At 36.3% G+C, this 22,985-nt stretch overlaps 3 protein-coding genes across 4 annotated transcripts; all 3 read left to right on the forward strand.

The window, feature by feature from the left end:
* The first annotated feature begins 6,678 nt into the window (after positions 1-6,678).
* On the forward strand, positions 6,679-10,186 carry LOC114725165 (uncharacterized protein At1g76660-like). Of its 2 annotated transcripts, none has more exons than XM_028911654.1 (2): positions 6,679-7,037; positions 8,191-10,186. In XM_028911654.1, the coding sequence occupies exons 1-2, from the start codon at positions 6,924-6,926 to the stop codon at positions 9,475-9,477; spliced, it is 1,401 nt and encodes a 466-aa protein (XP_028767487.1). In that variant the 5' UTR covers positions 6,679-6,923; the 3' UTR covers positions 9,478-10,186. The 2 variants fall into 2 exon arrangements, with proteins under 2 accessions (XP_028767487.1, XP_028767488.1); XM_028911655.1 differs by lacking the exon at positions 6,679-7,037 and adding an exon at positions 7,395-7,439.
* A 972-nt stretch (positions 10,187-11,158) lies between these two features.
* LOC114725161 (BTB/POZ domain-containing protein At5g41330-like) lies at positions 11,159-12,949 on the forward strand. Its single transcript, XM_028911650.1, has one exon. It carries the CDS (start codon positions 11,378-11,380, stop codon positions 12,767-12,769), a length of 1,392 nt encoding a protein of 463 aa, XP_028767483.1. The 5' UTR covers positions 11,159-11,377; the 3' UTR covers positions 12,770-12,949.
* Positions 12,950-17,039: 4,090 nt separating this feature from the next.
* LOC114725120 (cytochrome P450 86A8-like) lies at positions 17,040-19,072 on the forward strand. Its single transcript, XM_028911582.1, has one exon. It carries the CDS (start codon positions 17,105-17,107, stop codon positions 18,761-18,763), a length of 1,659 nt encoding a protein of 552 aa, XP_028767415.1. The 5' UTR covers positions 17,040-17,104; the 3' UTR covers positions 18,764-19,072.
* Positions 19,073-22,985: the final 3,913 nt, after the last annotated feature.

Here is a 22,985-nt window from a genome sequence, read left to right on the forward strand (position 1 = left end):
TCGTAGTATTGATCTTGCTCATAATCTCATGCAGTTAATATTTATCGCTATAATTTTGAAAAAAAGGTGAAAAACCATAATCGTGAATATAATGGGCCTTGTTCAAAGTCAGCATTTAAAAGTGGAAAGAGGTAAAGCATCAGTTTGCGTAAAACTTTCAAAGACGCTATTGCATAACGCTGAGTTGTGCGTGTACCTTTGCTTTGAGTGGGAAAACTGCATATCGTTGATATGAAAACTGGATATGATTCACTAGGCAAAAAGGTGATTCTCATGAAGCAGAAAGGATGGTTGTTTGGTTCCAGCTCAGGTTTAACAGTTAGCCAGCCAGACTAGAAGCAGAACACGTATCGCTGTGGCCAACCAAATTGGACTCTCCAACTTGTCCAAGTTCTCTCGTGAAGACACTTTTAATTTAATCATGAAAATTCCAACGAGGTTCTTAACCTTGAAATCTAGATTCCCTGTTGTAGAAGGAAAGTCAAATGAAGAATCCACAATCTGGGCAAGAAATTCCAATATCCACGTACGGTCCAGTTCAAGTTATGAGAAGAACATGCCTGGCAAAAATAAGTCAAGCTGAGAGAAATATCTGGCAAAGTCGTCTCACTTGATTTCATGGCGAGCATGTGGATAGGTTCATATGATGTATTGACAAATTCTAGATTTCTTGTGTCGTTATTTGATTGTTTTCAAAACTAAAATAATTTGCCGTTTGAGGCTAACAGGGCTAAGGTTGTCTGCGAAGTGTCAAGGTCAGTCACATGGAGCAACCGATGATCACTGTTAAATCAGGGGTCGCTACTGCTGCTCACACCCCAGACCTATAAGATTTCAGGTCAAACAACCTAATATTATAATTCCCACAATTCAGTTCCTCCATGGTCCAAAAAAAAAAAAAAAATTCAGTTCCGCTGTCTCCCCTCTCCTCCTTTACCGGTTAATATTATCCATTGCTTAAAATAAGAGTTAATTAACTCATTTAAATAGATTTAAAAAATTAATTAAATTAATTATTTGTAATAAATAAGTGATCTTTTTTAAAATATTCTTGTTAATCATGTACTCTTCTAATCCTATTTATAAATCACTTCCAACATGTTTTACACAGATTAAGGAAAATCTTAAACTTCATTAATTCTCATTTAAAATTCAACTTTCCAATTTTATCTGTTTAATATATATTATATCTCATGTTAACAAAGTCAACACAATAATAAATGAAGGGTAAAAATTGTATATCTATACAAAAATTTCTCTCAATGCCTCATAATAGGATCAAAAAATGTCTTCTCTCTCTGCCGTATAAATAGGACCAGAGGAGTATATTAGCTAAAACTACCATTTAATAAAATTATTAACATATGCATTACTACAATGACTATTTTGAAAATGAATGGATACATATGAAAGATGAAGTGGAGTGAAGTCTTATATTTAAGACTAAATTGAAAGTTAAACTAACTCTTATATTAAGGATTGGAGGAATATGATAATATCTGGGGAATTCTCAATATAAGAGTTAACTGAGTCATTTATAGAAATAAAAAATTAATTAAATCAGTTATTTATAATAAATATGTATTGATTTTTTTAAAATGCATTCTTGAAATATTATTGGCATTGGAAATTTTTCTTATTGACGAAAACAGCCCCTTCAATTAGGATTGTCTAGGAAAATAATTATAAATTTGCAAAAAAAAAAAAAAAACTAAGACTTGATATTTAAGATCATAATACATTTTTTAACTAACTCTTATATTTAGAACCAGAATGAGTAGTTTATTTGCATTCTTTTTAACTTCTCATGTCTTCACTTTAAAAAATAATAATAAAAATAATGGATACGACAAAGTAAGCAATTTTTTGAACTTAAGAAATCAGTAACAATAATATTTTTTGAGTCCGAAAACATGAGAATGAGGATTAACCATGCTGCCATTCCTAAACCCTATTAAAAAGATCCAAACTCGAAAGGGGGCAACAGTAGAGAAGAAGAAATAGAAGACAAGAGACAAGCAAGCAATATTGTAAGCCTAACACAATTTTCAAACAGAACACATGATCAATTTCACCATATCTCTCAGATTATTTTATACGCATATTACTTGACTATTAATTAAGTTGGGTCTCATTTACCTGTAATTAATTTTCTCTTTTCCCTTGCAAACACGTAACTTTCAGCCTCCCTCATAGTTTCCCTCGTTCGTTGACCCCTTATCCTCTCAGAGCAAAACGTCATTGCATCAATGGCTCAATAATGAGGAGTTTGCTTAGCTAACCAGTTTGACATTATCATGCACCTGTCTTGTATATATATACATATGATTCCCAAATTAAAGTAATGTATATTTAAAAGCAGTATTTATGCTGGTGGAGGGGACCCTGAAAGCCATTCTTTTTCTAATCCCCTTGTTTGCATTCTCACAAAAGTCAAACAAAAAGGTAGTGAAGAATCACAAGGCATCCATCCATATGTTTATATTTTACTGTGTGTCCAATCACAAAACAAAGTGTGCCCCCTACATACCCAAATATATATCCGATCAGACCTTAGATTATGTTATCGTTTATCGCCTAAAGTCTTCTAAGCTTCATTGTTATTTCTAGTTGCCCCGAAAATGAAGCAAAAGAGAAGATTTTAAACAGGTTTCAGCGACTTTTAAAAGCTTTTGTTCCTACCCCACTGGATTATATCGGTTTTGTGTATGTAAAACGAATCTCCCGAAAATTCCGAGAGAAATTTAATATGTATGGTAATTATATTCAACAAGTTATGATTTTAATCTCATTATCGTCGTCGTCGTCGTAGTATTGATCACTTGACTAATTAAACTGGTTTTCCTCATTCCAAGACGAGCTTATTACGATGTGTTGTGTCCAATTATTGAGAGAAAAAGCTGGGTTCATATACTTATAATGAGAATTGGGCCACTGAAGGGTTGAAAAAAAATTCGGGATTTTCTCTGTTGTGTTTAATAGGGTTCTTTAAACATTTGATTAGGGGTTTCCATCCTTAACGATGTGTGTCAAAAGATCTCGTGCCCAACACTAAAGTTTTTTCAGAAAATCTACAATATGAGAGGATTAATTACCACTACTGATACTGAATAGCTAAGTTCAACAAAAAAAAAAGAAAAGGAAAGTAATAATTGAAAAAGGAGGATTGCCTTTTGGGAAGCCAAAGCCAAATGATGATTATGGAGAGATTACCTGATATTTGCTTTTCCACTGCGTCGATCTCTGAGAGCCCACCGTTTCCTATATACCAATTTTCATATTCCCATCACAAAACTTACTTGAGCTTAAAACAGAAATTGACTCACATATTCTATGGAGTAGTTTATTACAGTCTCGTTGGTTTTGCCGTACAGACAAAAAAAAAAAACAACGAAAGAAGCTGTTGTTGGTATGCTTTTAAACTTTGATCTGATCTTTTAAAGCCCCCACTGTCGTCTTTTCCCTCAGTTTAGGTGAACCGTTCTTAAAATAGCTCATCATCATGTTTATTCGTTCTCAAGTTTTTAATAATATTATTATTATTATATAGTATAATATGATTTGATTTGATTTGATTTTTCTTTTTTCTGATGCGTGAAAGCGAAGTATAAACTGGAAAATATACCAATATAACACAAGGCAGGGCGTGAAACATGACAGGCAGCCATTTATACTGTTTACAGCACACAAAAATAATACTCCTCCGGTCCTTATTAAAGACCCAATTTGACTTTTTTATTTGTCCTAATTATAAGACCAATCCATTTTCTCTCTTATATTTATGTATTTTTTTCCAAGATAATCCTTCTAATAATGATAGTTTTAGTCATATACTTAATTAGCAAAGATATTTTAGAAATAACAACACTTATTTATTATAAATAACCAACTTAACTTACTTCCTTAATCTCCTCAAATAAGTCAATTGGGTCTTATAATTAGGACCGGAGGAGTAATAAAGAAAGAAGAAGAAAGTCTAAGAAAGCTGCATAATTTGAGTATCTCATTCATTAATTATCTGGGTTCCAGATCATTTAATAATTACTCCTTTCAATTCTCATGCTTGCGTTTGTTTTTTTTTTTTTTTTCCTCCTTCCAATCTTGTGGTTCAGTAACCAGATCCTGAGAATTATCCAAAATAAAAAAAAAAAGGAAACAAAAGAGCCAAATCCTGAGAGTAAATCTAAATCTCTAGCTTAATGATGATTGAAATATGATTCCGTGAGTAATGATAATCGCACGTGAATGAGGCTGTAAAAAGTTAAACATAATACAAGCGCATCACATCAATTTTTTTTAAATATTTTCAATGGAATAATGAACGACAGAGAATGTGATCTGCAAATCATTCAAAGCCTTCATTATAGATCTGTGTGGAAAAAGGGTTAAGCTTAATTTACAAATCTAAAGTATTTTTTACATTATTCTAAAATTATCATTTAACATTTGAAATGTTTTTTGACTACGTTCAGTACTTTAAATTATTTGACGGTTTAAGTGCACATTGCACTATAAAGTATTCTTTAGTATAATTTTATTTTTAAAATATTAAGATTTTGAATCTACTTGAAAAATATTTTAAAATGTTAAATAAATCATAAAATAGTTTAGAATGCTAAATAGACCTTGACAAAAAAATTATTATAGATGAGATTTATAGTTTATCTCAAGCACTTCTTATTATTGTATGATTTAATATTGTCAAAAGTGTAAATCTGGTCTTTTTAATTTTATATAAAATTTTCTATTTTTTAATTTTAAAAAGTATCTTTTCAGTATTCAAATTCGTGCCAACACTGTTTAGTTTAAAAATTAAATTTAACATCCTATTATTTAATAATATCTTGTCACTATTTAAAATTTTAATATCATTATTTTTTAACTAACAGTATTAGAGTTAGAGGATAATTTTGCAATAAATATTTAACTAAAGTTGAGGTATTTCAGCCCAAGAAAAGTTGAGGTATAAAATGTCGGCTACATGGATTAGGGATGATAATATTTTGGGATATGCATTTAGAAGGGAGAGGGAGAGAGAATTATTAACATTATCTCTTAATAATAATAATAATAATAATAATAATAATAATAATAATAATAATAATAATAATAATAATAATATGTCAATAAGCGTGCGGGTGAGGGCGAGTTAAAGAAAAGGACCGTTGACTATAACTTTATTTGGTGGGCGTATATTTTCTTCAACAGGGTGTCTTCAATTTGATACATCGGAGATGAATTATTGATCATTTACATTTTTTTTATATAAAATCAGTTAATTAATCATCATAAATCATTAATAAAATATAAAAAATATTTCAAAAATCATAAGAAGCAAGGCTTATTTTAATTTTACAAGGGTCTTGCTCTAATTATTTTTAAATTTGCTTATCTACAAATAGATGTCATCAGTGATGTCTTTGTATTTTAGACTTTTGACAGCGTAATTAACTAATAATAAAAAGGCATGTAATTAATTTTTTTAAAATAATCAGTTGGAATCACAAACTATATAAATTGATTGCTAATTTTATTAACAATGAATTTTTTAAAAAAATTGGTAGTCGAATTTAATGAAAGAGTAAAATAAAATATATATTTTTTAGCGGATGAAAATAGGGCATGTGAGAGGTTTGGTCTTATTTTTAATAATGGAAAGACGGCTAAAATTTTTACACAAAATATTTATAAACATGAGAATGTTTTTAAGCCAAATACTATGAATAGATTAATTTAAATTCTACAATATTACAACAAAAGAATATGTCTTTCAACTTAAATTGGTATGACTATTACCAACAAAAAAAATCAAATAAAAATGGAAAAGAGGGAATAGAAGTAAAATTCTCCTATTGCCTTTCCTTTATTTTTTTTTCTCAACTTGGCCCTTCCAAAAACTCCAACCGAATAAAATTTAAAAATTATCATTTAAAACCGACAATATTTATATTTTATAATTTCAAACATGCTTTGTAAAACTAAGATGTTAAACTAAAATATTGCATAAATTTAGAAAAAAATAAAATTATATATATTTAAAAAATTAACTTAAAAATTGGAAATTTTTTAAAAAATACTTTTAAAATTTTAAAATCATAAATCAGAAATAACTACAAAAAATGTATTATTGTTTACTTTTCAAATATTATTAATTATTATTAAAATGTAGTAAGTAACACTGATTTAGAATTTTAAAATGTTAAGATATTTTTTTTGAAATTCTTCCTAAAAAATTATTATTTAAAACTAGCAATATTATAATTAAAAGAAGAGTAGTTTATAAAAGTTAAAAAACTAAACTAAATCATTATCTAGAATGATGAATATCTGTCTTGGCTGTTTACTTTTCTAAGAGGAAGGGAAGAGAATGAGAATCCGTGCAAGTTAAGGTGGAGGCAGGTAAAAGGAGGATGGGGGATGGGCCCCACATCGGGGCAGGAAAGCCCCTCGACAACTCCATCATCTGCCCACGCACACGTGCACCCTTCTTTGTTCCTTTCTCTCTCCTTGCATCTCCAATCCCCAGCCTCGAGGGCACTTACGTCATATCCTACTATTTTAATTTTCCCATTACCACTTCTTCATTAACATAAATCTCAACCCCTCCCCCTCAAATGCCTCAAGTCTTCGCCGTGTTTGACCTCCACTCCTCCGTTCCCCCTACCAATACAGCGCCCCCTTCTTCCGCTGTTCTGATTCCCCCCCCCCCCTCTCTCTCTCTCTCAATCCCTCAAATAGCTACTCTCTTCATTTTATAATCTATACATACACATACTCTTCACTTCGTTCTCATTCTTTCCCCCTACCAAATCCTCCTTCTCTGCTTCCTTGCTCTTCAATCTTCTTTCTCCTTTTCTGTTTCGATTTGTTTTCTGCTGTTTTCCCCATTTTGATCTCGCCAAGCAGACCAGAAACCCGCCGATATGAGACGCGTTAACGGGGATTATCGACCCGTTAACAATACTTTTGATACTATAAACGCTGCTGCCACTGCGATCGCCGCTGCCGATAATCGCCTTCCTCGGCCATCTGTCCAGGTTTAATCTCGTCTCTCTCTCTCTCTCTCTTGTTTTTTATTTGGTTCCGTACGAGGATGCTCAAAAGTTATGACTGATGATCATTTAGATGTTTATGACCTGTATGTTCTCTTGGTTTCCTTTTTCTTTTTTTTTTTTTGTTTTGATTCTGGACGCGGTACCATTTGGTTGAGCACTTGAGCTCCCACTTTCCATCTCTTTTCCGAAAAGAGGCCTTTCTGTTTTCTTTTTCTTGATTTTTTCTTGGGGCTGAGGCGGGGGATGATAAAAGTACTTAACTTTACTTTTTCAAAAGAAAGCTAGTTCCTGAAAGATTAATAACTTACCTATGTGTGAGAATTCTCCTGCATCATCTCCTCTCTAGCTCCTCAAATGATAAAGCGTGTGGCATCAAACTCATCGGTTCTCACGCTGCTTTTGCTTTTATCTGCATCACTTACTTTTCGCTGATATTCATAAAGTGGACCGAGGACATAGATCTTTTTTTTTTTTTTAATTTTTTGGTTCGAGTTTTCCGAGTTTTTCTCTGGTGAAGACCGGAGACAGAGTCACTTGCTTGAGATTTTGCACCGTTTGCTCCGCGTTAGAGAACTACTGGGCTTTTATTGGACTTGAGGTTTTCTCGTTTTATAATATGGAATGATTTTATTAATTCAGTGGATAATATAATAAGGTATAAGATATAGATTGTACATTTCTACGTCATCTTTCCTTATTATCCTGAAATTGCTGTATTTCGTTAGATGAAAGTTCGAACACATTTTGTTTTTAATGACAATGAGCATGTATATCCCACATATTCTGTATTTCTTCATCATTTACGATCTCGCTTGTGAATAATCTGAAGACGGCATACCAAATTTTTAATCACTGCAACTAGTAACTACCAAGTGGAGGAAGGAAACTGGTTGTATCTTTAGGAATCTCTAGGTTCCTTACCAGAATCAATTTCCAAAAAGGGGTGATTTTGATCAATGTGATTTTAGATACTGGATGTTGTGTGGCTAAATATTTTGAATATGATCTGAAGCTCTTGAGTCCATATTGTTTGTATCTATCTGTAATGGGTCAGGTCAAAAAAAAAAATCTGTAATGGGTACTGCAGGGAACATTCTCTGATGGTCTTTTCTAAATCAGTATTTGTTTCCTGCAGAAGAAAAGATGGGGAGGCTGCTTGGGCATATCTCTGTGTTTTGGATTTTCGAAAAACCGAAAGCGAATAGGGCATGCTGCCCTTGTTCCTGAAACAACACCTCCAGCTGCTGCTGGTAGCGGCGGCGGTGCTCCTGCAACTACAGCTGCAAATTCAACCCAAACAACCAGTGTAGCACTTCCCTTCATTGCACCTCCTTCATCTCCTGCATCTTTCCTTCAATCAGAACCTCCTTCCGCAATGCAGTCACCGGTTGGTACAGTATCATTCACTCCCGTATCTGCTAGTATGTACTCTCCAAGTGGCCCTGCCTCTATATTTGCAATTGGCCCTTATGCCCATGAAACCCAATTAGTTTCACCTCCTGTTTTCTCCACCTTTACCACTGAACCATCAACTGCTCCTTTGACTCCACCGCCTGAGTCTGTCCACTTGACTACACCTTCTTCGCCGGAGGTGCCATTCGCTCGGCTGCTTGACCCTAACCTCAGGAATGGTGAGACTTTCCAGAAGTTCCAAATATCTAACTATGACTTCCACTCTTATCAGCTTCATCCTGGTAGCCCAATTGGTCAGCTCATATCTCCAAGATCTGGCATCTCAGCTTCTGGCACCTCATCTCCTTTCCCTGATTCTGAATTAACTGCAGCTGGCAGGCATACCCTTGACTTCCAGACAGGAGACCCTTCCAAGCTTCTAAATTATGATAAATTTTCCACTTCTGAAAACCAGAGATCATATCAGGGTTCTGGATCTCTAACCCCAGATGCTGCAAAGTCCACAACTCAAGATAGTTCCCTTGCACATCATCAGGTTTCTGAGAAGAGAATGTCCCCAGGCATCCCAAATCGAAGCAGTAATCGTCTGAATGTAAACCATAGAGTCTCATTTGAATTAGCTGCTCAAGAATTATTGAGATGCTTCGAGAACAAACCAGTGGTATTAGCTAGAGCAGTACCGAAATCGAAAAATGATGCGGCAAGAGAAGAGAAAGATGAGAATTCAAGAGAAACTGGGAGTGATGACAAAATCCTTGTTGCTGAAACTGCTGATGATGCGCAGGGGAAAATCACAGGGAATGGAGACGAGGACGTGGTTAATCAGAATCCTCCATCCGTAACCCTTTCTTCTGCCAAGGAATTCAATTTTGACAATGCAGACGGAGGGGATTCTCATGCACCCAATTTAGTCGCAGATTGGTGGGCCAATGAGAAAGTTATGGGAAAGGAGGGAGAACCCTCCAAGAATTGGTCTTTCTTCCCAATGATTCAACCTGGTGTGAGCTAACCAACAAGAACACACACATTAAATCTGGCATAGTGTTTTAGTTTCGCTGCCTTGCTGCGTGGCCGCAGCCAACACCTACTAAGATGAATCATAGGCCACTAATTGCTTTTAGCTGGGAAGTCTAACACAAGAATGATGGGGCTCTTTTTTGAACCTCGTGGCCCCTGAAGAGGTAAGATAGTTTCAGATGGATCATGTTAGTTCAGAGTTCTTTCCTAATCTGGGTTAGAAATGCTTATCCTTTCCACATTGTATTATAATGGACAGTGTGGCAGTGATTATAAATAATGAAAATCGATGATCATGATCATTTTGACTATGACGTGAACACGCAAATGTATGTATCTGGGTTTGGTTCTCTCTGCACCGATTTTGTGGCAGAGCTCTCAGTGATTGGGTGGATTTGATCAACGTTCATGAAGCTTTGCCATTCAGCTGGGGGCGGCAACTAAATCAAGCTCAAAGATTTCGCATTAAACATACTATTACTCTATTATAAGTGGTTATTATAGTATGCCCGCCTGATCCATCAAGCATTGGATTTCCTTGGCGCCGAAAATAGTCCAACGGGGCCGACTTCCTGTATAGAAATGGTGGTTTGTGCCTTCATGGTTGTACCCCTCTGCCTCGAGGTACAGAGTCCCACGTGTTGATTTCTGCCCTCGTGCTGCTTCAGTCTTTCAGATTAATTAATGAATGTTCAATCTGCTATGCTATCTATATGAGTATGAGCTGTACGTTTTGCCGATTCGGGATTTGGAGAGGGTGCAGAGGAGAATCACCTTCTTCTTAAAAACTTCTTCTTCTTCTTCTTTAAATTGGAGAAACTACTGAGTGAAGTACACACACACTGTATATATATGGGATTTTCTTTTTGGAGGGTGAGACGATGAATTTTGAAACGTAATGTTTTCTAAAGAAAAATGTGCTGTTAAAAAATGGGTGAACTTTTGTAATCGTATGAGATCGATTTATTCTGTTTTCTGTGGACGCTTAGGTCGATTTTATCTACGCGTACATGCTTCATCGGAAATTAATGAAAATGAAAGAGTTAGAAACTGCTGATCACTGTGCACTGTTGTTACTATTTCTAAAAAATGATGAATTAAAAGTGCATGTAGCAGTTTGAAGTATTTTTTAAGATGCATTAAATACTTTGAAGTATTTTGTAATACTTGTAACATCTCAAAGTTTTTTTAGGTACATTTAGCACTTTAAGGATTTTTTTGTTCTGGATACACAAAAAAAATATTTTTAAATGCTGGATATATCAAAAAATATTTCAAGATATTAGACACATTTTAAAAAAAATGTTTTAAAATATTAGATGTATTATAAAATATTTTAATATGCTAAATATGTACACACAAAAGCACCCTAAAATATTTTGAAGTGTTTGTGCATGTTAACCCAAAAATTATTCAACTTGTCTAACCTTGAGACATCCATAATTATGAGGCAAAGTTGCGCTTAAAATAAATCACACGAGCATTTTACTTTTATCGAGTATATACTCCCATGTGACGGGATGTATTGGAGAACACCGAACGCCAGATTATTCAAATTGCGTAGCTTCGAGACAACCCTAATCGTCAATACTCCGCAGTCAGCCAGATTTTACCCAGAAAAGAATTTGGTCCCACCTGGAGGGCTAACTCAAATTCAGTCAGACGAGACCACCGAGATTTTGATTTTTTAATATCCAACTCGAGGGCGACGCCAGCCAATGCCTTCCCTTGTGTAGAGATTCATTATCCCCAGAACTTATTCGTCGTCAAAGTACTTTAGCCGCTTGCTATCCAAGGGAGCTTTGCATCTTCGTCTCTGAGTATCTCCAATCTCTTTAGATTCCGAAGATAAAGGGACTGGAAGAGCGTCTTGCACTTGCTGCTCCGCGAATATGCCGCCTTCTTCAGTTTCTAATTTCGATGAAGGTCCTCTTCCTAAATCTGACTCCAACATAGTCACCATTAATGTAGGTGGCCAATTCTTTCAAACCACAAAGCAGACTCTCAATTCTGCTGGCCCCAAGTCCTTGTTCGCCAAAATCGCCGAATTTCAATCCCCTGACCCCTTCATCGACAGAGATCCTGAGTTGTTCGCCGTCCTCCTTTCCCTTCTCCGAACAGGTAATCTTCCTTCCAAAGCCAAGGCATACGATCTTCAAGATCTGATTTCTGAGTCTCAATTTTACGGCATCGAGCACACACTCAGGAACACCCTATCCGGCCCTTCTCAATTCGAGCCCTTCAACCTCCAGAAATCGATTATTTTACCTCTTAATGGACGAGATACCCCCTCCGCCATCGCCGCCTCAAGGTTCGGCTCAGTTCATGTGGCGCATGGCAGTAAGATAACATCCTTTGATTGGTCCCTTCGTCGCAAGTCCACTTTTTTGACTCAATTCATGGCCGTCGATTCTCTATTAACCGTCTCCGATTCAGTGGTAGCTGCTGGTGCCCATGACTACTCGGGGTTGCAAATTATTGATTTGAAAAGGAAAGTAATCCAAACGGCCTTAGACTGGGAGAACGTGACCAGGTCTGGTTCAACAGTCCTAGCGATTGGATCTTCGCCGGAGCACCTATTTGCGAGTTTCGAATCAGGTCGACGCAATTCAAATGCTATAGTGGTATATGATTTAAATACTTTTAGCCCGGTTACAGAAATTGCTCACAATGAGATTTTTGGTGCCGATATCGATTCCGCGATCCCAGCAACGAAACTGAAATGGGCGTCGGGTTACAACTTGCTCATGGCATCTGGGTCCCATAGTGGTCCTTCCGGTGTATCTGGCAACATAAGATTATGGGATGTGAGGTCAGGGAGTGTTGTTTGGGAGATGAACGAGAAGATAGATTGTTTTGCCGATGTGACAGTTTCAGATAACTTGTCAGTAATCTTCAAGGTTGGGGTACATTCTGGGGAGGCATTTTTTGTGGATATGCGTAATTTGAGTTCTGGGAATTCCTGGGTTTGTCTTGGTGACAATAAAAAAGTGTTAAATGGGAAGAAGGAAGGCATAGGATGCAAGGTTGAAGATCAAGGGAATCAGGTTTTCTGCAGCAAGGGAGGAGACATAGAAATGTGGTCAGAGGTTATAATGGGCTCTGCAAAGAAAGGGGAGGATAAGTTAGATAATAGGATATTCAAGAAGAACTTGATGGGCAGAGTGAAAGACACTGGCGGTTCTAAGATCACTAATTTGGCCTTTGGAGGGAATAAGATGTTCTTGACGAGGAAGGATCAGCAATTTGTCGAGGTTTGGCAGAGTTCTACTGTGGAACTTTAATCTACTAGTGATAGGATTAATGGGTTAGCCTGTCGTAGTGTAAATATCGTTTCCTTTAGATGTCGCCCTGTATATATGTGTGCTTTTTCACCCTAGGTCCTTAAATACAGCCTTCTCTGAGTTATGAAATTGAATTGATTCATCTCAATCTTATTGTTGAAAATTGCATTCTCTTCAAAACCATGCTTTTTTTTTTTCTGTTTCAATTGAGATTATTTAGTTACCAATCAAATAATAATAATTTAGTTTACGAAGACTAGGAGGAAGTTTCACCTCTTAAAACAAGTGTTTTAAAGTTCAGTTCTAGTTTACGTACAAGAACAAATCTAATTATGAGTTTATCTTTTGCACTCAAATTTCTAAGGTCCATGGAGAGTATTTTTGGTGGGCAAAAAAGCAAAACATCAGCCAAATTGTCCTCTTATAAGTGGAGTCATAGATGGAAAGCAGAAGATAAGAATTTTGCCGTGAAAAAACAAGGGAATGTTTAAAAGTTTACTTGGTACGTTGTTTTTTTTTTTTTGGCCTGAGTTTACTTGGTACGTTGTAGTGAACGATAGTGGGTTTTGGGGGGCCGCATTAACCAGATGACGTGCCTTAGATGTCGCCCTGTGTATATGTGTGCGTCTTCACCCAGTTACTTAATTAGAGCCTTTTCTGAGCTATGAAATTGATTCACCTTAATCTTATTGTTGAAAATTGCATTCTTTTCAAAATCATGCCCCCCCCCCCCCCAAACAAATTGAGGTAACTCGGTTACCAATCAAAACATAATAACTAGTTTACCATGTTAACAAGACTAGCAGGAACTTTCATTTATTAAACAAGTTCAATTATGGTTTTTGCACATGAGCAAATCTCCTTATGAGTTTATCTTTTAATTTCAAATTTCTAAGAGCGATGGAGAATATTTTTGGTGGGCCAAAAAAAAAAAAAAGGATTTCTATTTTGTGGGAGCAAACAGTGGCCAAAGTGTCCTCTTACAAGTGAAGTGATAGGGGGGAAGCAGAGGATGAGAATTCTGCCATGGAAAAAAAGGGGAATGTTCAAAAGTTTAGGTTGTGGTGAATGGCAGATGCTTTTGGGGCCGCGTTAACGAGGTGAGTGACGTGGCTTCCAAGAATATAATTGGGAGACAGCCACGCATGCAAAAGCCCCTTATCCTGATGGAGAGACCTTGTCCTTCATTAGGGTTGGCCACCATCAAAGTGAACAGATAAGCGTACATACAAGTAACGATGCAAATGCAGCTGATTGATATATAAATGTTCAGGAGTGAACCCTACCTGGCTCCCCCTTTCAGATGTTATGTCTTCCTCACTCTACTTTCCCACTGAATGCAAACCTAGCCACACTTAAAAATGGCCTGCCCTGTTGCAACTCCTAATCATCCTCATACTGTCCTCACTAACTGACGTCTTCTGGTAGCTGCTATACCTAGTTCAAACAGTAAGTTCTATTATTCATGATTCAGAATTTGAACTTTTATAAGTTTTCTAAATACATGGAAATGAGAGGTACGTGGCCTATATTTACCTTCGTTATGTAAGGACTCAGATTGTGCTACGTTTTGATTGTGACCTATAGAGGAGGAGGGGAAATGTTAACCGTTGCTTATCCTTTCTTATGCAATTTTGATTGCGTGACGTATTCAATCTATTTTCATACTAAGGGAAGAATTATTCTCAGAACCCAAACAGACAACAAGCAAAAATAGCTCCCAAAACCTAACATTGGATGTTAGATAGTTCGCAATATTAATTAGAACAAACCCCATGAACTACATGATGGGTTTATCTTTCCAGGACTTAAGAAGAAGAAAATATCATGTCTTTAGTCAATTAAGTAGTTGTAGCCTGGTGCGGCATCTTTTTTCTTATATATGTGAACTTTTTCAATTTATTTTTGCCATTACTTTGCCATTATTTTAGGGTGCAATACTGCAATATAACAATGAAACGTCGCATCTGTTAGCTGCACAGCATGTGCTGAGCTTGATGAAAAAATGCCAACAATTACAAGTCCAAGCACAAGTCACATTGATTGAACCAAAAAAATTGTTGTGTTTGAGTAAATGATCTTCAGCTGGATCGCAGCAAACGAACAAGGACACGAAATATAGGTACAATAATGAAAGCCTCACTTGCCCCATAATTAATAATTAGCTAAATAGTGATATTTCACTGAATTTATCAAACAACTTGGTGGTTTCTTCTCTCCTACTTCCTAGTTAGCTAGCACCATAACATGCCATTAAGTTGCATCAATATATTAATTAATTGATTCAATTAATAAAAGCAATGTATGTGGACGACTAGCAATAGTTGGTACATCCGGTAATTCCAGTACAGAAACAAATATAGATGACGCAACGAGGTGATTCAAAACGTCAAGCCTTACCCAGTTATCTCTCTGTTTTTTTTTGCGCCACCTGAATTATCCAGTTACCTCAAAATGCCACAATTTGGATCAACAAGAATTGGTCTAGCTGGTAAGGAGTCAACTCATAACCTATAAGGTCGTGAATTCGCGTAAGTACTCTCTGAGTCTAGAGACATATCCTGGCCCTGGTAAGCCCTTGAGACTCATCTCACCTAAATTTTTTCTTACAAGAAGAAATGCGACAATTGGGAAGTTTGAAAATGGGACCCGACCGGTTTGTCAATATCTCCTTCGGTTCAATGAAGCCGCTCTCTCGTTTTTGAAACCAGAGGCCACTTTCTTTCTTTCACATTACACTTATCACGTGGCAATAACAAAAGAACCAATCTCCAGTTATTCCCTTTTCCTCTCTGCTGCGACTCAGGAAATCAAATCAAAACAAGCGACCCACTCGAAACGGCCATTCATTCTTTTCAGAAACAAGTGATGATTTCTAGATGGAACAAGGAGGGTACTTAGATTAACTTTTCAAAAATGATTTTATGAAATTCAAAGTAATTATGTAAAAGAAGTTTGTCAAAGACCTATACAAAAAAGCTTTTTTAAAGTGTCACTGAGAATTGCCAAAACACTTCCCAAGAATGTGATACGAGATCATTGTGGGGTATTTTAGCCGGCTGGATACACAATGCGCGTTCTACTTCACACAAAACACATCATTCCTTTCTCTCTCTCTCTTTTTTTTTTGGGGACCGACTTTGCTTCAATAATTCTCCGTCCTGTGTCAGTTCTGTCCACCTCCCGTAAGGGTACCTTCACTAGTTATGAATGCGACAGCCGCCGGGTCACTTCTGTATGACTTTAGATTAAAGTGAAAAGCACAATAATTTACTTAATGACAGCAAAGCCAAAAATGACTCAAAATAATTCAAGTTGGATGAATCAGGAGCTCTGGCATTGGCGTGCTGCATAAGTGCTTGTTCTGTCCAATTAATGTTGTTTTGTTGGGCATATATTTCTGGTACGAATACAATGACAAGTGCTGATGTGTGGGTGGCAGTGATTAATATAGGAAGGCGAAGGACAAAACGACGCCGTCAAAGCTGGTACTCCAAGGCCAAAAGCAAAATAAATGTGGATCCATGGGGAGGGGGGGGTCACTAAATTTCAGGTCAAATCAGGGGAGGCACCGAGTCTTTAATACGAGACGGAAAAGAAAGGAGCAAACAAAACTATTGACTTGGCCATGGCTAGCTTCGTGGGCACGTATATTCTCATAACATAACGAGTAATACACTTGTCATCCTTACGCAAAACAATCTCATTTTCACCTACTTTCCTTCAACTAATCTTGCGTCTTCATTGATTGCAGAAGAACCATAGTGTGGATTTGGAGCTGCAATTTTTTCACTTCCTGGTTGAGTTTGAATTTCGTTTTCCCACAGATTCAAAACAATTTCTTTGAATTAAATATTGCATGTGCTGCATCATTAACTGCTGGGTCTTTTTTTTTTTGCTTTTTCTTCAAGCCGTAAGAAACATCACACTGGGTCTGCTTGATGGAGGATTTCGTTCCGCCTTAATACACCCCCAACGACCTTGGTGGGCATTAATGAATAATGCCTTTAATTGGCTGTGCTGATCCAAATAAAGAAAAGAAAATGAGAGACTTTCAACTAGTAATTCATACTCCTTATTAAACGTCCCTCTCCTGTTCCCATGTCCTTCTATAAATCACTGACCTTTTCTCTCACTCACAGGTCACACGCCCTCCTCTTTTTCTCATAGTACTATAGCCACATCTTCCTCTTCTTCTTCTCCACCTCATTCCCTTTTATCCTTCGTCTTCCTTCTCCCTCTCATACACATTTTCTTCTCAAACCTTTGCTCTGTTTCTTGCGTTGAATACAGGGGAGGGTGGTATTATTGCGGGTGATTCTTGCGTCGGATCACATGGATGCGTCCACAGCTTTAATGATCCTATCCGCCGTAGCTGCTTATTTATTATGGTTCAGATTCTTATCGAGATCCCTGAATGGTCCACGTGTTTGGCCTCTATTGGGGAGCCTTCCCGGCCTCATCCAGCACACCAATCGCATGCATGAGTGGATCGCAGACAATCTCCGCGCCTGTGGCGGAACTTACCAGACCTGTATCTGCGCTTTTCCCTTCATCGCCAGGAAGCAGGGCCTCGTGACCGTCACGTCTGATCCCAGGAACGTGGAGCACATCCTCAAGCTCCGCTTCGATAATTATCCTAAAGGACCGACTTGGCAATCTGTGTTTCACGATTTGCTCGGCGATGGCATCTTCAATTCCGATGGCGACACATGGCTGTTCCAGCGCAAGACCGCCGCTCTGGAATTCACCACCAGAACTCTGCGCCAGGCCATGGCGCGCTGGGTGAGCCGAGCCATTAAGTACCGGTTTTGCCCCATCCTCGACACGGCGCAGCAGAACCAGAAGCCGGTCGATCTTCAAGACCTTTTGCTTCGCATGACTTTCGATAACATTTGTGGCTTGGCTTTCGGCAAGGATCCGCAAACTCTCTCTCCCGGTCTTCCTGAGAACGGCTTCGCCCTGGCCTTCGACCGAGCCACGGAAGCCACCCTGAAGCGCTTTATTTTGCCGGAGGCGATCTGGAAATCCAAGAAGTGGCTCCGGCTAGGTATGGAAGTGACCATGGCCCAAAGCCTCAAACACATTGATCAGTACTTGTCCGGAATCATCAACACGAGGAAGCTCGAGTTAACAAGTAAGCAGAATGGTGAGAATGGGACCACCGTCCCTCACGACGACCTGCTCTCGAGGTTCATGAAGAAGAAGGAATCCTACTCGGACCAATTCCTGCAACACGTGGCCCTCAACTTCATCCTCGCCGGCAGAGACACGTCATCCGTCGCGCTGAGCTGGTTCTTCTGGCTGTGCATCCAGAACCCAAAAGTGGAAGAGAAGATCCTCGTGGAACTCTGCACCGTCCTGATGGAGACTCGTGGCAGTGACGTGTCGAAATGGATGGACGACCCGCTCGTGTTCGAGGAGGTTGACCGATTGGTGTACCTGAAAGCAGCGCTGTCGGAGACGCTTAGACTCTACCCATCGGTGCCGGAGGACTCAAAGCAAGCGGTTAAAGACGACGTATTGCCGAGCGGTACCTTCGTTCCGGCAGGTTCGTCCGTGACATACTCCATCTATTCAATTGGAAGGATGAAATCCATATGGGGAGAGGACTGCCTGGAGTTTAAGCCGGAGAGGTGGTTATCCGCCGATGGGAAGAGGATCGAGCTAAACGACTCGTACAAGTTTGTCGCATTTAATGCTGGCCCAAGAATTTGTTTGGGGAAAGACCTGGCATACCTGCAAATGAAGTCTATCGCAGCGTCTGTGCTGTTGCGCCACCGCCTCTCCGTGGCGCCGGGACACCGCGTGGAGCAGAAGATGTCGCTGACGTTGTTCATGAAGTACGGGCTGAAGGTGAACGTACACCCAAGAGAGTTAGGACCTATACTGGACAAAGCATGCAAGGACGCCGCCTCCTGCGGCAGAGAAGCATTCATGACAGCCGGTGACGGTGCGGAAGTCGGAATTGAGGCGCTGCCTCCCGCTGCTTGAAGAGTGTTTTGGCATCATGTGGCTGTGAAGTAATGAACAAATACGTATATTTATACATATAATTAATTAGGCTTAAGAACAGGGTGCATACTACTCATGCATACTAAAATATTTTATTAAGTAATTAATTGTGCTGATTAATTATATTATACTTAATTTGAAAAGTACGTGGTTTTGTAATCCATGCCAATAAATACACGCACGCACGCGCACGCACACATATATATCCTTGATCCTGATTTGGGTCTCTGGAATCAGTAGGCCAGCGGTTTTGTTATGAATTATGATCACTCTAGTCTCTTGCTCTCACTCCATGAAAGAAAGAAAATAAATAAATAGCATGCTTACATATGTATATATACACATATACGTGTGTGTATGCACACACTTATAAAATATCTTATAAACGAGGTCTTATAATTAAGACAAAAAATAGTATTCCTCCGGTCTTTAATATAAGACTCAATTGTTAGTTGGTTTTGGTTCTAAATATAAGACCTATTTTTTATATTTATTAATTTTCTCTAAATTACCCGTATAAATACTTCTTCAACCATAATCAAGTAAAAAAAGGAGATAATGTATTAAGAAAGATGATTATAGTGTTTTAAGAAAAATGTTTACATTTTTTATAATTAATTAACTTACCTAATTTTCTTAATCTAATCAAATTAGTTAAATATGTCTTATATTAAAAATCAGAGGAGTTTTAATCAGAATATCTGTATAAAGTAAGTGAACCTTACATTTTTCAACGTGCTTCTTACTATGTTGGTTCTTGTTTTCTGACTGCTTAATGTGGCTGGAGTGTGTACGTTTAATTTACAATTTCAGTTCCAATGAAACTGCTTTTTGGTAACTTGTGATAATTGAATCAAGTCGAGGATCAATATTGTGCTGCTTAATATAAAATCTACATTGACTAATTTAAATATATTAAGAAAATTAATTACATAAGCTATTTGTTAAAAATATACTACATCTGATTCTAATTATAAAACCTTACTTATAAACAACAAATAAGATCTTGGATCAGAGATGGCATACCAGCCTTTTTAAAATATCTTCTAAAATCATTTGCATTGAAACTATGCAAACTTTAGATATAATTTTTTAAAAAAATAAATAAGAAATAATAGATTAAGATATTATATTTAAAACTAAATTCAATCCAAACTAACTTTTATATAATAATGGCATATAATATTTAATTAAATTGACTACGTAGTGTAGCGTGTTGGTAATTTGAGGTGCACGGGCAGTGCATGGTCATGTGCGCAAAACAAATGGGGAATGTGCTTCTTTTTTTTTGTTGAACCAGCAATACAAATGGGGGATGTTAATGGTTGACCTAAGATTAATTAATATATTACGATTTTTTTTTTTATAAAAACACTAAGGGGGTGTTTGGCAAACCTTGAAAAAAAACTTTTGGAGCTCAAACCAAGATTTGCCTCCAAAGATATCCAAACACCCCTTAATTTTTTGAAACCATGGTTTTGTTATAGGCAAAAAAATTTCACTTTTTGAATGAGTATGGACATTGTCAGCGAAAGCAAGGAGCTATCTTCATGTCTTTACATTTCTCTTTCTTTCTTCTTCCTAATTTTTTTGTTTTTTGACCTTGAAATTTTTTTTTATTTTTTAAAAACATATTTAATCTTATATTTTATAAATATATATACACATATTAATTATTTATTAATTACATTATCTTATATATTATTAATTATATTGGTAAAAATATATTATTAACGTTTTATTCCTTCAAATTAAAATATATTATAAGATCTATTTTTTATATAATTATCATATTAACTTATGCTCTTTTTAGTAATTTGCACATAAAAAAAAAACTTCTGATAATAACTATCCAAACACTCACTTCTCAGAATCACTTTTTCACAAGATCTATTCTTCACAAAATATATTCTTCCCAAAATCTATTCTCCAAACTATGACTTGGCTTCATCCAAATCATGGTTTAATTTCATCCAGAAGCTATTCTCCAAAGTCTAATAACTAGCTAGCTTGCCCCACAAATAAGTTTGCTTTTGAGTCATCAAACATTTTTACCGGAAAAATACAAAAGAAAAAGGCCCCAAATTAATTACAAAAATAAGGCAATTAATTACACGAATTAATTTGGGATTTTGTTAAAAAGATCCCAAAGAATTGTCTAAAAGCGAAAACCCTAATGTGCAGTCCAAAATTGGTCCCGTCGAGATTAATTAGGTGGACCTATTAATTAATTAAAATCCACCACAAATACTCAACGAGCAAACACCTAACTTGACTCTAATTGTAGCTTCCCCCAGTGAAGTGATTAGTAAATTAGCCAGCTTTCGATTTGATTTAAGAAACTATTAAAAGTTGAGTTAACTTGGCCCAAAAACAGAACGGGTTGAGTTAGTTTGGCCTCAAAACAGAAGGTGTTAGTTTCTCACAATGTAGCAATAAATTAATATTCAAATTTCTGTTAAAAAAAGTATTCACATTTAATACTCGATAGTATCTTGAATAGAATTGCATGTATCAACAAAAAAAATGACCCCAAAAATCATGTTTATGGATGAATTGTATTCACATATCATAGAATAGAGATCTTCAATGTTTATTATTAAAATTTATCTAACTTATTTTTATATAAACTGAACATCATAGTATCGTATCAAATTATTTCAACCAAATCTTAAATTTTCAATTACTTGTATTTGTTTTAAATATTACTCCTCTGGTACTTAATATATGACTTAATTATTGGGTTGATTTTGTTCTTAAATATAATAAGACCTGTTTTTTATATTTATTAATTTTTTCTAAATTACCCCATGGATACTCCCTCAACCATAATCAAATAGAAGATGGAGACACGATATTAAGAAAGATGTTATATTTTTTATAATTAACTAACTTACCTAACTTTCTTAATCTAATCAAATTAGTTAAATATGTCTTATATTAAGGATCAAAAGAATATTTCTATCTTAATTACAAGACATCACATACATGTACAATTCGGGGAGCCTAAAAATGATAATTTTTTTATAACAAGTTTTATTTTAAAAATTAAACAAAATATGTAAGCATTTGAAAATATCTTATCAATATTTCAACACCAGCATTTTTTCAACGGCATTAGACTTACAAAAAAAAAACACTTTATAAAATTAAGGAATCAAAATAAATATTATATAAAGCTAAACTGACAAACAATATTTTTGCCACCGATTTGGCGCGATTGGATTTGCCAAAGAACGACAAATGCGGCTCATAAAGATTCATTGACGACATTACTTATAATAACACGCATATTCCTACAAAATCAAACAATTCAAATATTAATAAAAAATGATTAAATATTTTTTTGAAAAAATGAATCAGTTTCACAATTATTTGTGAGATTTTAATAAATGCTGGGTGGTTGGGTTTGAATGAAACAATGACACTGTCATCTCTGGTGACGTCATGACAATGACTAAAGTGAAGCCTTTCACTCACAAGTCATAATAAAGCCAGTGCCCTCCAATGGAGGGGCGATACACGGCAACCATTGAGGAAGAAGATAGCCCACCAGCGTTTGCCTCAATCAAATTCACATCTTTATTTATTTATTTATTTATTTTTTTACCAGCAATTCACATCTTTATTTTAATGTCTCTCATCTTCCTTTTGCTGTTATTTTTCTGTGATTGATCAATTCCTCAACACAAACTAAAACATTCCATTAATTAGTAGCCGGAATATTAGGTTTTTCCCTTTAAATTAAGAGAGGATTTGAGTAAAAACCTAACCATGATTTTAAAAGTGATTTTTTGATATAATATATAAATATGTGAAATAATTTTTATTTTTACTTGTATGAAAACACTTTTTAAAAGTGTTGAAGTCATTAAGTTCTTATTTTTTTCCCCCTGACCACGAGTCATGTTTGGGGCCCTTGATGTCTTGAAATGTTGTTGGGCCTTTTGAAGCCCAATATTACTTCCCATACCAAAGCCCATTTGACCCAACAAAGCAAAGATAAATATCCGAGGAAACGACCCTTTTCTAGGGGAGAATTCCTTTTGTCCCCCCCCTATTTTCCCATCTGTCTTTCTTTTTTTAGGGATCCACAGTAATTCCATTTGGCCAAAAACCTGTTTATTTCTGTCACCATCTCAAACATCGTTTTGTTGAACAAGTCACAACTTTTTTTTTCCCACTTCCCAGTCATAGTTTC

This window comes from Neltuma alba, unplaced genomic scaffold, assembly GCF_004799145.2.
Source record: "Neltuma alba isolate B1F8T4 unplaced genomic scaffold, ASM479914v2 tig00012228_pilon, whole genome shotgun sequence".
Classification (NCBI taxonomy): Eukaryota; Viridiplantae; Streptophyta; class Magnoliopsida; order Fabales; family Fabaceae; genus Neltuma; species Neltuma alba.